The sequence below is a fragment of the Sitophilus oryzae genome, unplaced genomic scaffold (genome assembly GCF_002938485.1).
Source record: "Sitophilus oryzae breed Bouriz unplaced genomic scaffold, Soryzae_2.0 scaffold_1521_pilon_pilon, whole genome shotgun sequence".
NCBI lineage: Eukaryota > Metazoa > Arthropoda > Insecta > Coleoptera > Curculionidae > Sitophilus > Sitophilus oryzae.
The window spans coordinates 1,785,638-1,801,706 of NW_022146194.1; the positions used below are offsets into that span (position 1 = coordinate 1,785,638).

Below are 16,069 nucleotides of genomic sequence, written 5' to 3' on the forward strand. Positions count from 1 at the left end.
CAGAAGAAATCTTTGAATAAGAAGACTAAAGAAGGAGCATATCAAAAATCATAGGTCCACCGCGATAGGACTCAAATATGGCCGACTTAAATTCCGGTTTATCAGTGCCGTTCTAATTTTATTTAAAAAATGTAAAACTATGATGTAGGGTAGACGTCGGGTAGACTCAATATTTTTTTTTTATTTTACGTTGAGAATAAATGTTGGTAGTTATTAAAATTGTTATAAAAACATATTATTATAATATAAATAGATATAGAAGTTTTAATAATTACTTTTTAACACAAACATCCGATATGCATGTATATTATATAGTCACTTACTAGCGAAAAGTTGTTCCATTATTTCACTAGATTTTTGCCGAGATCTACCGCACGCTACACAACCATCTATTTTAGAGTCTTTTTCGATAAATCGCGGCAGTGTCACTGTTAATTTAAGTTCTGTCACAATTTCCATCTAGATTTACTACCTTTATACAACTATCAGTAGTAGAATAAATAATAAATAACATATAATAAGCTCCGTAAAGACTGACAAATCCACAAAATTTCAAATCAAATTCAAATGTGTCAAACGAATCGTCAAACAGAACTGTCAAGGATCCCCACCCTAGAATCCTTTTTCCGCCCACCCTGCATGAATACATGGATAGCATTATGCTCCTTCTTTAGTCTTCTTATTCTAAGGAAGAAATAGAGTTTTTAGCCTATCCTCGCTGTATTTAAGTATCATTTAATCTACCCTTGCGGTTAAAGTACTATTTTTGATAGATATAAGGCAATTTTAACAGTATTGATAACACTATTTTTTGACACCCTTGCCGTCATATCGCCGTCATCGCAAGTCAGTCAGTCCAGTCAGTTTTATGTCATCTTATTTGAAAAAGTTCAATCGCGTTTTGTGATTGTGTACGAGGTTTATAGATGGGGACGGTCTTTCTGTGGCATGGGAACAAATATTGAATGCGCTTTGACACATTCTTCTTCGTGGATGTCTTTCTGAAATTTCATTTAGTAGTTGCCGCTAGTTTTTGAACGAGGAAAAGTGTAAAAATGCCGCGCGGTGAGTCAAATATTTAATTTCTTTAATTTATTAACATTAGCCACTACTTATGCAGACATTACTCACATGTATACATGTATATAAAATAAATAAGAACACACGCGTGAGTTTTTGAAGTTTTATAACAAACTAGTGTATTATAACCATAGATAAAAGAAAATAATCTTCTATTAAGATAGATATGACACTTAATAGTAAAATTTTGGGTCAAAGCGCCCCTCGGTGTTCTTAGTAGAGACTACGTTTAACCCAGCGCCTTCGCCTTTTCTGCTGTAAATATTTTTTATGTTTATATTTGATTTCAAAGGATTTAGTTTTAAAGTTACACTGATATATTAGTATATCAGAGTAACTTTAATAAAACATAAGAATATATATATTTTACAGTTTATTAAATATAAATTTTGACTACAAGGTAGAAAGTAATCACAATATTTGATAAAACTTATAAATATACCATTTTTACAGTTAATAAATATTAAAACTATTTCTAACTATGATATTTAAAATTTAGATAGATAGAATATTAAAAAACATACCGGTATTTGCAGACGCAGACCCAAATTCAATAAAAACCAAAATTTTTCCTGCAAAAATCGGGCGTTTTTCACAGAAAAGGTATGTTTTGATTTATCAACAATCATTGTCAAGTTGACAATATACAGGGTGTTTTCTAATTAGTCTAAAAAATTGTGGTGTGATTCCTCATGTGTTCTTAAAATAATTTTTATATAACCATTGGGTCTCAAGTACTTCCTTTCTGATCTACAGGGTGTTAAAAATTAAAAAAAAATCGATATTTTGCTTAACATAAATGGTACACTACTGCTTTTTTAAGAAAATATATTTTTTTCTTAACTGGCCATCCTTTTTCAACAAAATTGATCTTTTGAGTTTTTCTTGTTCATCAAACGGTTGGCGAGAAAAAAATAAATATACTTATTAAGAGTCCGCCTTAACCCGTTTTCTAACGATTTTTTATTTTTTAGATTAATTAGGAAACACCCTGTATATTCATATCACAGGCAACCAAATAAACTAGTAAACTCTAAAAATTATTTTCCTACCACTAGCGACATACCGTGTTTTTAGTGAGTACTAAATTATTTTATCAAAATTTCATCATATAAGTTTCCAGACAATGATTATAACTTGAAAGCCACATGATTTTATAGAAATTATTAAGCTTTATTCATAAATCACTAATTAAATTATTTATTTAAATTAACATCAACATTAAATGAAAATGATTTTTTTTTTGTAGATTCAGAAATTGTAAAACCTATGCCTCCAGATGCTGTTCCTCCACTGCTTGAAATAGGCTCTGTCATTACAACGGCTCGTTCTGGAACATCTACAGCACAACAGCACCTTGAATCTTTTTCGCAAATCTCTATTTTATTGTCGATGGACTCTTCGATATATCCTTCCGCAACCGTTACAGATCGCCATCCTCCGTGTCTTTTTAACGTTGTCATATATTCACTCCTGCATTTGCCAGTAATGTAGCGGATTAACTTCTCATACAATGGTCAGTGTATTGCTCAGAATGCTGTAGGCCCAAGTACTTGCGGAAGATCTTCCCGAATCATGTTTCTTTAAAATCTGACTTGCTGGTTGATAATTCACTATTTTATCGTTAAAAAATCGCGATTTATCTAAATGACGTCTTAACCTCAGTGCTATTTATTATTTACAAAAAAAAACGCACATCTATACTGCATAGTAACATAAACGCACCCTGATAATTTATTAATTCGCAACAATGAAAGTAGAACTGGTAGATCTTTTTGAATGAAAATGTTCCGCAAGGCATAACGGCCAGGGTAATTTTTTTTTTCAAAAAATTCAAAAACACGTCATTTATGTTTGTGAGGGGGACAACTTTTGCCGCAAAAATGATTGCAAAATCTTCAACCCTCTAAGCGGGGGTGTCATCCCCCAATTATTTTTCAAATAGGAATGGGGGTCAAGTTGATACCGCAATGAAAAGGGTTTTCTATTCTCTATACCTTCCCGCTTCGTTTTTGAAAGGCTGTTGAGTCATTGAGAAAATATGAAGGATTAAAATTTGAAAAGTTTATTTAAACATTTATCAGAGTAAATGATAAGAATAAATTCATTCGACCAATTTGCTGTTTTTTCTTATTATTTCTAGATCTCACTTGCAGAAAAAGTGGAAATAATCGAACTTTATTTTAAAAATAATGAATATATCGGGTTGCGCAGATATTCAATGAACGCCATCCTAACCAAACACCTTTATGGCAAAATTGTTCGCGAGTTAGTAGCCAAATTTCGCGAAACTGGTTCCGTTATGAATAAAAAAAGGCAGAGGGAAAATCCTGTAGAAAATGAAGCTATGGAGGTATTCGTATTGGGCCAAGTTGCCATGGATAGTACGCTGAGTACAAGAAAATTAGCCAATGAGACCGGCGTGAATCGTACGTAATCGTAAAGTGTCCAAAGGATATTAAAAAAACCCACACGTACAAAATTCAGTTGGTACAAGAACTCAACGAAGATGATTTTGATCGTAGCTTGCAATTTTGTGAAACTATGAGTGAACGAGTGGCGAATGATAATAATTTCCTATTTAATGTGTGTTTTTCGGATGAGTGTACTTTCTTTTTGAACGGTGTAGTTAATCGGCACAACTGTCGGTGCTGGGCTGAGGACAACCCCAGGGTTTTTCACGAGGTGCACACACAAAAAAAACCTCAGACATTGAACGTGTGGGCTGGTATTTTTGGAAATTCTGTTGTGGGTCAGTTTAACGATATTGATAAGAACTTCAACGCACAAGTCACAGAACAGCTATCTAGCAACTACCGCACAGTATTTTCTCAATGACTCGACCGATTTTCAAAAACGAAGCGGGGAAATATAGAGAATAGAAAGCTCTTTTCATTGCTGCGCCACTTGACCCCCCTTCCCATTTGAAAAAAGTTGGGGGATGACACCCCCGCTTAGAGGGTTGAAGATTTTGCAATCATTTTTGGGACAAAATTTGCCCCCCCTCACAAAAAAAATTGACGTGTTTTTGGATTTTTTGAAAAAAAAACCCTGCCCGTTATGCCTTGCGGAACGTTTTCGTTAACTGCAGTTACTTATTACATCCCTTTGTTTTGACGCTATACGCTACGCATCTGCAGTAGACAGTTATGTATCAATTGAATCCTTGTTTTCTACCTTTAAACAAACAACTGATTTTAAAGTATTATAATAAGTATTGTTTTGCGTTGTTGCAGGTAAAAAACTACGGATAAACGACGACATGAGCTGGATGGATAGGGTGGTACTATTCCTTGGTGAGGTAGGTGGTACGGCCGTTCTCATGTTCCTCGGTTGTATGGGCTGTGTGGGCGCGATTACGTCAAACGGTGTCATCTCTGACGAGCAAATGTCTTGGGCTTTTGGTTTCGCTGTGCTGATCGCTATTCAAGTGAGTGGTATTTATTTATTTTTTCCTGTTTTGGATATATATTACGGAAAATAACGTACAGTTGTACAAATATAGGAAGAGACTTGGGGATAGCACCGGTCGCGTGTTATTTTATATTTCTCACTTCTCTAGCTATACTTGTTAAGTTGTAAGTGCCTAATTTCTTCTTTCTTTAGATATTTGGACACATATCAGGAGCTCATATCAGCCCAGTAGTAACACTAGCGGCCTTCGTATTAGGTAATGTCTCGCTCATGCAGCTTCCCATATACTTCCTTGGACAACTATTTGGAGCTCTCACGGGATTTGGATTGCTAATGGTATACTCCAGATATTTAATAGTTATTTTTTATACAAGACGATAAAATGGTATTTTATCGTCTTGGAATTTTATCGTCGACCGAAAATATTCGGACCGAAAAGATCTGGAGACGATAATGCAATTTTATCGTCGTGTATAAAAGAATATTTTTTTCCATAGCGAGTTACGTTTTAAAAAATATTCAGAAATTTATTATTTCAATGAATTTTATTGTGCTGGGTTGGCGTTTGTTTCTATGTAATTTGACAAATAAATAAAGCTGTCTCTTTAGTTGTCAGTTTTGAGTCAATATTTTTTAATTCTCTTTACAACTCTAACAACTTATCTTAGATAGGAACTATCGGAAACAAGAAATAGCCATCTTATCTGATAGTCAAGCAGCATTAAAGGCGATCAACTCAGTATCAATCAATTCGAAATTGGTCAAAGAATGCATAGAGAAGCTGAATAAATTAGGCAAAGAAAACAAAGTCCTCCTACACTGGGTGCCTGCTCACCAAGGGATAGAAGGCAATGAAAAAGCAAATAATCTAGCTAGGAAAGGAGCGAACACTCCACTAACTGGACCAGAACCGTTCTGCTTTCCAAGTGGTAACCAACTCAAGGCGGAACTCAAGAACTTGGAAGATTCCATCCGCAACCTGGAATGGAAATCTTGCAATGGTCTAGGACACTCGAAGAAGTTTCTGAGGGCTTATGATCAAGAAAAATCACAGATCTTCCTGGGTCTGAGTAAGAACAATCTTCGGATTGTCACGGGGTTTAACAGGACACTGTCTCCTCAATGAACACCTCAGTAGATTGAAACTAAGAAGAAACGGCGAATGCAGATTCTGTGGGGAAGATAGTGAAACACCAGTACACCTCATCACTGAGTGCGCCGAGACGACAACCATTCGTGCCATGAATTTTGGTACGACTGATATTGGAGATGGAGAACTACCCTCTATAAAACCGTCCCAGATACTGGCTTTTGTCAAAGCCCTGGGACTGTATGATGAGTTATGATTCAAGAAAGGGGGACACAATGGATCTGTAAGGTCGAAGTGATTAACCCCCCTCCTACTCATTCTAATTCTAATTCTAATTCTCTTTCGTGTCGATTGCTGATTGAATTGGAGCCAGAAATGGCTCAAAAGGAAACAAGTAAATTACCAACAGATATTCAGGTTGAGGCGACAAACGCCATCTCTAGACTACTTCCATTTAAATCCCGAATAACTTATGAAAAGGAATACAAAAATTTTCAAAAATGGAAGCAATTAAAAAACGTGCGAGAAGAAATACAGTTTTTAACCTATCCTCGCTGTTAAAGTATCATTTAATCTACCCTTGCGTTTAAAGTACTATTTTATCTACTATTTTTGATAGATATAAGGCAATTTTAACAGTTGCTATGGAAAAAAGGCATATTCCAACACAAAAAATAAAAAGTAACATAATTTGAATCATTATTCGAGATACCTACGCCATATGCTAAATTTCTTTATCTGCGTGTATGTTTTTATCTACGTATAGTAATAATATTCCTTATTAGTGGAAAGTTAAAATGTTCATGTCAAATAATCAAAATAAAATCAATCTTACTTTATTCCCGTATGTTAGTAAAATGTAATTCTCTTTCTTTGAAGACTATATATGTATAACTCTAATTGGGATTATATTTTTAATCGGTTGAAAGTAGCTTTACAGATTTCCCTATTTTTTCGGTCATATTTCTTTGTTTTTTCTTATTTTTGTAAAACTGTTTATTTGTAACTATCTAATGTACCTAACATGTATTTATTATCAATCAAAAATGCCTGGTACCTAGACCTACCGTAAATTGCGATCTCGAAAGTAACGTAACGACTGTAACAGGAGCATCAACGCCAACAGCGACCGATCAAAACGCGACGCTACATTCTTACCAGTTCCAGTTACTACTGTTCGCGACCGACGAAAACTCGACCCCCACGAGCGCTCCAGCAGTCGCGCCATCACTGATATTGGAGCGAAATACGACGTAGGTCGTTACCAATTACATCTATTCGCGACAGACGAAGCGGTCAAGATCGCGCGACGCTACGTATTTACCAGTTCCAGTTACTGTTCGCGACCCTAGGAGCGCGACGGCTGGAGCGAAACACGGCGCTATGCGGTTACTGCGGTTCGAGCTAACTCCAAGAGCGATTATAAAATCTTAAAAAAATAATTATAAAATTATAAAAAAAATCTTTGTCTGAAGGGTAGGCAACCTTAATAATATTTTGAAGATATATAAATTCCCCATTGAACAGCGGAAAAATACACTGGGTGTTCCATTTAAAATAAAGGAGTAACTTGCTTTTAAAAGTGATTAATGTTCCATATTAATTTTGTCTCACCCTGTATAACTTTTCGGGTCAAATTTCAATTTGGTTAAACATACAATGGCTACTGTAAGTAAATATCAGGCTATACAAGGTCAACTAAAATTTAGATAGCTGTTATCGAAATTTAAAAAATCTCTTCATTTTCACAAAATTTAGACCTTAGATTTTAGGTATATGCTTCTTTAGTAAAACTCACCTTTATTTTTTTCCTAGAATCCTAAAATTAATTAATATATAGGGTGTTCCATTAGAAAAAACATAACTTTGATGTGTAACTTTTTTTGGGGACATCCTGTATAATTCTATATATTTTTAAAAAATGCTTTCAGTTAACCTACATATGCTGCCAAAATTTTATTTTGATATAAAGTACCGTTCTCCTTGGAGCTTCCGCGGCGTATGAGAGGCGCCACCCTGTATGTTCGAATTAAAGAACATAGGTAAGGATTATTTAAGAAAGGGCGATTTTCACGAATCTAAGATTTGTCAGCATTCATGGGACACAGGGCACAGAGTGGATTTTAACAACGCAAAAATTATTAGCCGCTAAACAAAAATAAAAGAAGTTTTTTTAATTACAGTCTAATAAAAATAAATGTATTGCTCCAGCATCTGTAGGTTAGTAATATCACAGATTAGGTATCCTATAAGTATACAGATAAAAATCTTGTCCCTAATTCGTGGTACGAAAATTGTTTTTTTATGACGATGTGCAAACGAGTCAAATTTCCTGTGCGCAAAAATAAACTCGCGTAAAATAACAATAAACAGCGTAATAGAGAGATATCGCTAAACCGAATAGCGTGCATGGACGTTAATAAGGCCAGTGTTATTTCCTTTACGTGAGGTGGTATTAACTCTCTTCATTTATAGTTATCGGATCGGAAAGAATTCTGATCGCGTCGCGTCCGCTATTTAAACTTAACCTAACTTTGAATTTAAAACTTTGAAATTGTTTTGTTTACTAGGTATTTTAAAACAAAACGGCTAAAGTGCTTATTTCCAGTCAGTTCTCGAGTAGCCTCAGGGCGTAAAGCCCGGAACTCGAAGTTCGCGAATGGAGGACAACAATTAGAGGGGGTTGCGTTGACTCGCGCATATCGTAACCATGATAAGGTACGCGTAAATACTGGATGACGCTATTCGGTTTTCCGATATCTCTCTAATAACTGTGCCGGTCAGGCGCTGTGCACAATTTTAGAGGCCATAAGTGGGCGTGCTATGTGCGCAAACTAGTCACCTAACTAGTGCCCGATTCCGAAAATTGGAACCACGAAAAATAATAAAGAAAAAACAAAGATTATAATCTGTATAATCTGTGGTAATATATGGCAATCGCTTCTTTGATTTTAATGAACATAACATAAGTAAAAATTAAAAATAAATGTATATGTTACTGTAAATGTCCGAAATGCGGTAAAACCTAGAATAAGCGTGCTAAATCTAAGATTTACCAAAAGCATTAACTAATTAGGTTAGCCTGGTTATATTTGGAGGGTGTTAATGCATTGGTTAGTCTGGTTATTTGGGGGTGTTAATGCATTGGTTAGCCTGGTTATTTGGGGGGTGTTAATGCATTGATTAAGTGGTTATTTGGTGGGGTTGGTTTGTTTTTACTACCACTTGTTTTTGGTAAATCCTAGGTTTTACCGCATTTCGGACATTTACAGTAACATATATAAATATGATCATAAAAGGAAGTCCAGCACAGCGTCTCAAAGTGATGTGCACATTTGCACAGTGCTACATTTCAATTTATGTAGATTTTCTATGGTTTTTAGGTTGTTACACCTTCGAATTACATCAAAAATCGTACTAGTACGGCTAAGGTTCCCGGAGTATGTTCCCCCGCGATTAACCCAAAAATATCCCGCTTCCAAGCATTCCTGGTTGAATTTATCATCACAGCAATCTTGTCGTGGGTATGTTGCGCCATCTGGGACCCAAGAAACAGCAACAAGCTCGACTCGCTGACTATACGGTTTGGGTTTACCATTGCTGTCTTAGCAATGACAGCTGTAAGTATATAAATCATCGTAGGCTTGGTGCATTCTCTGCCGGTGCTGCCATCATCGGAGAATATCGTAAATAACTGATGTATGTCTACAAATATACCGGTTTAAATAGCGAGTATATAATTATTATAAAAGTGTTAAAAAGTATAATATGTGGAAATTCTAAGTTCGAGTTAACGAAATTTTTAAAGGTACATAATTATCGTTTTAGAAGATGTTCATAAAACATTTAATTACTAGTTGATTAAAAAAGTGTACCATTAATATTGCAAATTATATTTCATCCTCTCATAGTATATTATGTCTATTTAATTTTTTGATTATGTAACGAGCACTTTGTTTAATCACTTGTTTCGTCGAACTGCTTGAATCCATTTTTGCTATTGATCAAATCGGTGCGTAACAAATTATTAAGCTATAAAATGTTGTTTCGGGAGAGTTAAATATCCGGGAAATTTGAGTTATTGAATGTTATTGCACCCAACAACGCCCTAATTACGCTCTCCTTTACGCGTTAACATTTTTTGGGTAATTTTATTTACAGTTGAAATTGTCACAACACGAGATGCCTAGTTCGAATTCTTTTTCACTTATTTTTTACTACCAGAAACAGCGTTACATCACACAAACCTCGCACCTGAGTGTTTTATAGTTTCAATAACTGCACTAACAAAAAACTGAAATAGTTAAATATTATGACAAAGCCCCGATTTCAATATTATTTTAATGCGATCGACATGACGGCGGCGTGAATTATATATTGATAATTTCTGATTTCTGCCGTAGAGTGCGCTGCGGTCGGAATTTGTTGAAATCAATTGAAATGCACCAAGCCTATTATAATAATATACCTAATATTTCTGGGATGGGAATTTTGAACGTTTTGTAATTTTTAGGGTCCATACACTGGTGCCCATATGAATCCCGCCAGAAGTCTGGCTCCAGCATTGTTCAATGGAGACTGGGATGATCACTAGGTAAGTGCAAATTATCGGGGATAACTTAGGCCTGCATAGCCAACAATAGACAACAATGAGCCCAACTATACAAAGAGATTATCTAAATATGTGAGTGAGGCTACACCATAATTGGAAATGGTTGAATAAGCTGAAAATGATGATGATGTTGTAAACGTCTAACTGCTTTCAACTTGATTCATTTTTGATACATTTAGAATTCTTTATATAAGTTCCTTATACCGTGCTGGCAACTGTTACTTTTGGGTCGGCATTTACATGTGTGGAAGTAAATCGCATATGGATCTTATTAAGTCGGAGTGAGAGAAATGCGACCGACAGACGCGACGCCCGACTGTGTGCTGTTGCGGCGTTGCCGATACGTCTTTCCCTATCAAGTAAAGTAAAATCACGATCGCAAACTGCTTATTTTTAAAAGACTTTTTTTTCAAGAGATAACTAGATAAAATCATTAGGTTTGTAATGTTTCTGAGCATCTGAAATGGAATTATAAGGATATGGTTAGGGTGTCATTTTTTTTATAACTAGAAAACGTCAGTAATCGCGATAATTTAAAAACTCAACTTTTTAACACATAACAGGCCATAACTCAAGAACCACTTTAGATATTGAAACTTTTTTTTTATTTTCAAGATCGGATATTTTACAATATGTTTACATAAGAAAAATTCGATAAGGTTGTTTTTTCCATTCAAAAATTGTAAACAATCCATCCATTTACTTTTAGAGCATAGCAATTTTCAGCAATCGTGTAATTTTTTTATTGATACAGATTGTCACATACTCTCTACAAAGAAAATACAGCCAGAAATATTAACAAAGTTCTTGAAAAAACTACAAACTATTATTTCTAATAGATTTCGAGATATCGATTTTTGAATTCAGAGTTCTAATAGCGTGACCACTATCGACCACCCACTCAATTCCACTTATTTTTACCAAAAATGCAAGTGTTTCTAGCTTGCACTTAAAAAAATCAAGCTATAGGGAAAATTACAACGACTCGTTAATAAATAAACAAATCAAGTATCACGAGACGTAATTAAATCGTGAAGCTGAATGCATGACGTACACCTCTCCCTAGAACTTTATGTACTGACAGAGGTATTGATTGGATGATTGGGTTGACCGGTCAACTGCGACAAATCTGCTATATCCCCTTCCACGTCTCTAAACGATGTGCACAGTTTCTCGGTTTATTTCATACGTTTGGCAACGTGTTTACTGTCCTCTCTTTGTTCAGTACATTATAAACGCACTGTACTCTTCTTACATACGGAAATCTCGACCCAAGACTAACCTTTGCCAGCCCTTAGTATAAGCCCACGGCCACACAGAAAGCGTTTTTAGCGTTTTGCATTTTTTTGCGTCTCAAGCGTTTTTTGCGATTTTACCGTTTAAGCGCTTTTTTCGATTTGTGTCCATTAAAAACACGCAAAAGACGCGGCAGGTCTGCAGTTTCTATCAATAATGTCAATTAGTAACGTCGCAAGCTCGTGGATTCCCGGCCCGTCCAACAATCAATCCTGTGAGAAAGAGATAGGCGAGATCGGCGCCGTTAGCGTTGAAGAGACGAAGATAAAAGATGCTGGGATTGAATTGTGGACGGGCCGGGGCTTATATTCGGAGACAAACACAATCTACTGCTAGTGCCAGTGGTGTATGTAAAAATAATAATTATTATTTGCCATTTATTTTAGGAATTTTAGTTTATATGTGTATAGTTTTTTTTATGTTGTAGTGTTGTGGTTAGTACTTGTTAAAATTATAATATAATAAATAATTATAATTATATAATAGAATAGTAAATATCTCTAGTTGCTAATGCAATTTTAGGAAATTATTTATGAAACATTTTGGAGTGAAACTTCTTTACGCGCGCTGGGAGTAAAAATTCAAAGCCGTGACATACGAGCTATTGAGACGGCCCTGACACAGGAGCTCGTTGTAACGAAACGTGTTTACGGCTTAGAAATACGTAGTGACGCGACGTGTATTTGTGAGCAGTCCACGTGTTCATCAAAAATATTGATATTTTAATACAAATTTTGTAAAAGTGAACCAAATTATTACGGGTAAAAAAACATTTTTTACACGTAAAAAACTATTTTTTTACGCGTATAAAACAGTTTTTTACTGGTAGAAAACTGTTTTTTACGCGTATAAAACTATTTGTTACTGCTAGGAAACTATTTTTTACGTGTATAAGACTATTTGTTACGTGTAAAAATCTATTTGTTACACATAAAAAACTCTTTTTTTACTCTTCAGAAACGTTTTCTTTCCCGTAGAAAACCTTTCTTACGCAAAAAAAATATTTTTACGTGTAAAAAACTATTTGTTACACTTAAAAAAACTAATTTTTACGCGTAAGAAAATATTCCTTTAATTTATTACTTTTTCAACATTTCAAACTACACTTTTTCAAACATTTCGTAAAAAAACAACAAAAGTGTAAAAAACTATTTGTTACACGTAAAAAATTATTTTTTTACGCGTCAAAACTTATTGTTTCTGGTAAAAAAACCTTTTGTTACGTAAAAAAATATTTTTTACGTTTAAAAAACTATTTGTTACACGTAAAAAACTAATTTTTATGCGTCAAAAACTTATTGTATCTCGCAAAATAAAAACACTAAATCACCACAATACACCAAAACACTTTTACTTTTACACTGGACGCGCGTTTCGCTAACCATGTTAGCATCATCAGCAGATGATTATAAAAACTTTCAACTTGTAGATTGTACTTTCAACTTGTAGATTGTACTTTAGTTTATAATCATCTGCTGATGATGCTAACATGGTTAGCGAAACGCGCGTCCAGTGTAAAAGTAAAAGTGTTTTGGTGTATTGTGGTGATTTAGTGTTTTTATTTTGCTGTGTAACACCAAAGGTTCCAACCCTCAACTGTAATTATTGTATCTCGTAAAAAAACTTTTTTACCAAAAAAAAATATTTTTTACGTGTAAAAAACTATTTGTTAAACGTAAAAAACTATTTTTTACGCGGAAGAAAATATTCCTTTAATTTATTACTTTTTCAACATTTCAAACTACACTTTTTCAAACATTTCCTTCAAATTTTTGAATTTAATAGAATCTTCCTAAACAGTAGATGTTCTTTATACAAATATTTTTAGATAATACCCTAAAATGAAAAAAAATGCATACTATTTAATTTATTTTTATTGTATTCTTAAATATAACATCCGCCTATGACGGGGTCTCATCTTAGAAAACGCTAAAGACGCTACAGAAAACATTTGTTTTTATTTGCGTTTTTTGCGAGACACGCCGAACGCTGCACGCTTTTGGTGTGGCCACTCCTATATAATCCTGTTATTTTGTTTTAGTCGCTAAAGACGCTTCACGCTAAAAAAGCAAAAAAACGCTTTCTGTGTGGCCGTGAGCTAAGTCTTCTTGCCTTGTCTTTTTTTAATTGACTCTTTACATCTTAGTTAACTTTACTATTTTTTTCTTTATATAGCTTTATTGGTTGGCACCTTTCCTCGGTAGTTTCGTAGCCGCCTTGATCTACAAGTTTCTTTTCAGCAAAGATCCACCAGCCAGAGAAGAACCGGAAGCTCCACCTTTAAATGAACGTAACAAGGCTTAAAAACTTAATTCTTTATTTTTACAAATCAGATTTAGAAGTATACGTATATTTTTTTAATAAAATATAGTACAAACAATTGTAAAATATCTCTGTGGTTGTAAATGACGTATATTTGATAACAATTAAACTTTTAGTTACGTAATCGAGGACGCAATTTTTAAATTCAGTGTTGCCACCCATGGACATATTCGACGCCGGGCTGACTAATTGGAATTTAAATTTCCCGCTGGGGATTCAGGCGGCAGCTCTTCTGAAAAAATGTCAAGTTGCCGCATTTATTTATTTATTTCCTGACATTGTCATTCGCTTTGACACTTTAGTGTTGTATTACGAGTTTTTGGTTTAAATAAATAGTGTTGTGATACTTTAAGCTTGAAAATGTTTACTGGCAGACCTTGCAGTCGAACATTGTTCTTTTAGATCCTCTTGTAGTGGGAAGTGTACAAGATAGCTTAATAGCCGTTGCGAAACACTCATCCGAGCACTCATCGCAACTTTATTAGAATATTTTGAACGGGAAAGCGGTAGTAAATGACCCTTTAGTTCCGTTTAAGTGCTGTTAAAGAGGTTTTGTTGATGTAAATAATAACTGTTTATATATATATATAATTAATTTATTTTTGTTCAAAAAAAAAATATTTTGATTAAAAGAAAGTATATAAAAGTGAACAACGCTGTGCTGGTCACGTGACTAAAAGTTTATTTGGTATTATTCCCCCGATGTAAATATGCTACGTTTACACATTGTAGTTCAACACGTATGCACAAAGGTTAAACGTCCGCCTCACAATGTAGCTACAGTATAGCATTTACGTATACACAAAGTAAGGGATACACAGTGTGCCGTAGAATACACAGTGCTTGTGTATTACGTTTAAACTCTATTTACACATTGCATTTGTGACTACCGCGTGTATACGCGTGTACGCGTGTATGTATTTTGATTCGTATATACATCTTATAGCTAGATAAAACTACTTCTTATGAACGAATTTAGGAAATAATACAAGTTTTGATGCCTAACTTTTCGTTCTTTTTAAGAAATATTTATGAATGATACCAATTATATCTTTTTAGAAGGAAAATTAGGAAGGCAAAATTTTGTATTTTCCAAAAGTATCTCGATCGCAAGTTCAAGAGAAGTAGCCTTAAAATTGTTCCATTTTTGTTTTGTATTAAATGTACCATTTTTCTTCCATAAAATGGATTAAGTGGTTAAAAATAAAATTCTTATATTTCTTTATATCGTGGAACGCAATAGCGCAAACAACACAATAATAATAATTATTTAAACTGCAGAAACCAGATGTAAGAAAACACTGTAAAAGAACAGAATTTGTATCAAAATGTATTAAAAATATAAGTACCTAGTATAACAACATACTAAAATGCAGTGGCGGATACAGAGGGATTCCATGCCCCCCCCCCCTAAAATCTGTAAATTGTGTTAAATATTAGGCTTTTTGGTTAAAAATGACGCCCTAAGAAGCATATTTTACATTACTTTTTATTTTGGACCCCCCCTAAAATAAATTCCTGTATCCGCCCCTGCTAAAATGGCAAACACTGGTCGACACTGGTATACCGCCACGATTTGGTGGACATCGTTTAGTCATTTTTTTCTTTTCTTTATCCCCCAAGCAGTTGGTTTGTTAGCATATTCATTCATCGAGATTAACAATCTCAGATTGACAATCTCACCCTTAAATTTTATATGAAACTGATTATTGAATATTAAACATACCTGTATATTGATCCATCAATAACTTACCGAATATCAGTGTAAGAAGTTCTTTGATCTTTCTTTCTCTGGTCCATTTAGATTTTTATTATTTCCAAATTAAAAAAAAATTATATTGCAGAGCTAACCTCTTTATCATTATACGAGAATATTTGGAGTTTTCATTCATTGGAGTCAAAATTTGGTAAATTGTTGTATAATTGTATAATTAATAATACTCTTAGGCCCGCCGCAAATTGAACCCAGCCCACGCACAGCACACGCCCAACCCATGCGTGGGGAATTTTGTAAAAAAAACAGGAAAGAAGGGAGTACCGCAAATTAAACACACTCCACGTCTAGCACAGCCTTTTCGTGGATCTAGTTGCGTTCAGACACAGTTTTCGTGGGTCGTGGGTTCCTTCCCCTTCTACTTTTGCGACTTTTGCGACAAACCGCTGGTTTTTCTTCACTTCCAATAGGTTTTTGGGCGTTGCATTCCTTACCGGTAAAGTCTGTTTTTATTAGTTCATACTACATATTTAAATAGACT

General features: G+C 34.5%; 1 protein-coding gene across 1 annotated transcript; it reads left to right on the forward strand.

Moving 5' to 3' along the window:
- The first annotated feature begins 847 nt into the window (after positions 1 to 847).
- Positions 848 to 13,859, forward strand: LOC115878723 (aquaporin AQPcic-like). Its single transcript, XM_030895303.1, has 6 exons — positions 848 to 1,065; positions 4,317 to 4,510; positions 4,687 to 4,830; positions 8,968 to 9,204; positions 10,098 to 10,178; positions 13,668 to 13,859. Exons 1-5 carry the CDS (start codon positions 1,056 to 1,058, stop codon positions 10,176 to 10,178), a joined length of 666 nt encoding a protein of 221 aa, XP_030751163.1. The 5' UTR covers positions 848 to 1,055; the 3' UTR covers positions 13,668 to 13,859.
- Positions 13,860 to 16,069: the final 2,210 nt, after the last annotated feature.

Bases quoted from the DNA above. Each gene is read 5' to 3' on its own strand.
- LOC115878723 (XM_030895303.1), top strand. The intron at 4,511-4,686 runs GTGAGTGGTATT...TTCTTTCTTTAG, and splicing joins CTGTGCTGATCGCTATTCAA to ATATTTGGACACATATCAGG. The intron at 9,205-10,097 runs GTAAGTATATAA...TGTAATTTTTAG, and splicing joins CTGTCTTAGCAATGACAGCT to GGTCCATACACTGGTGCCCA.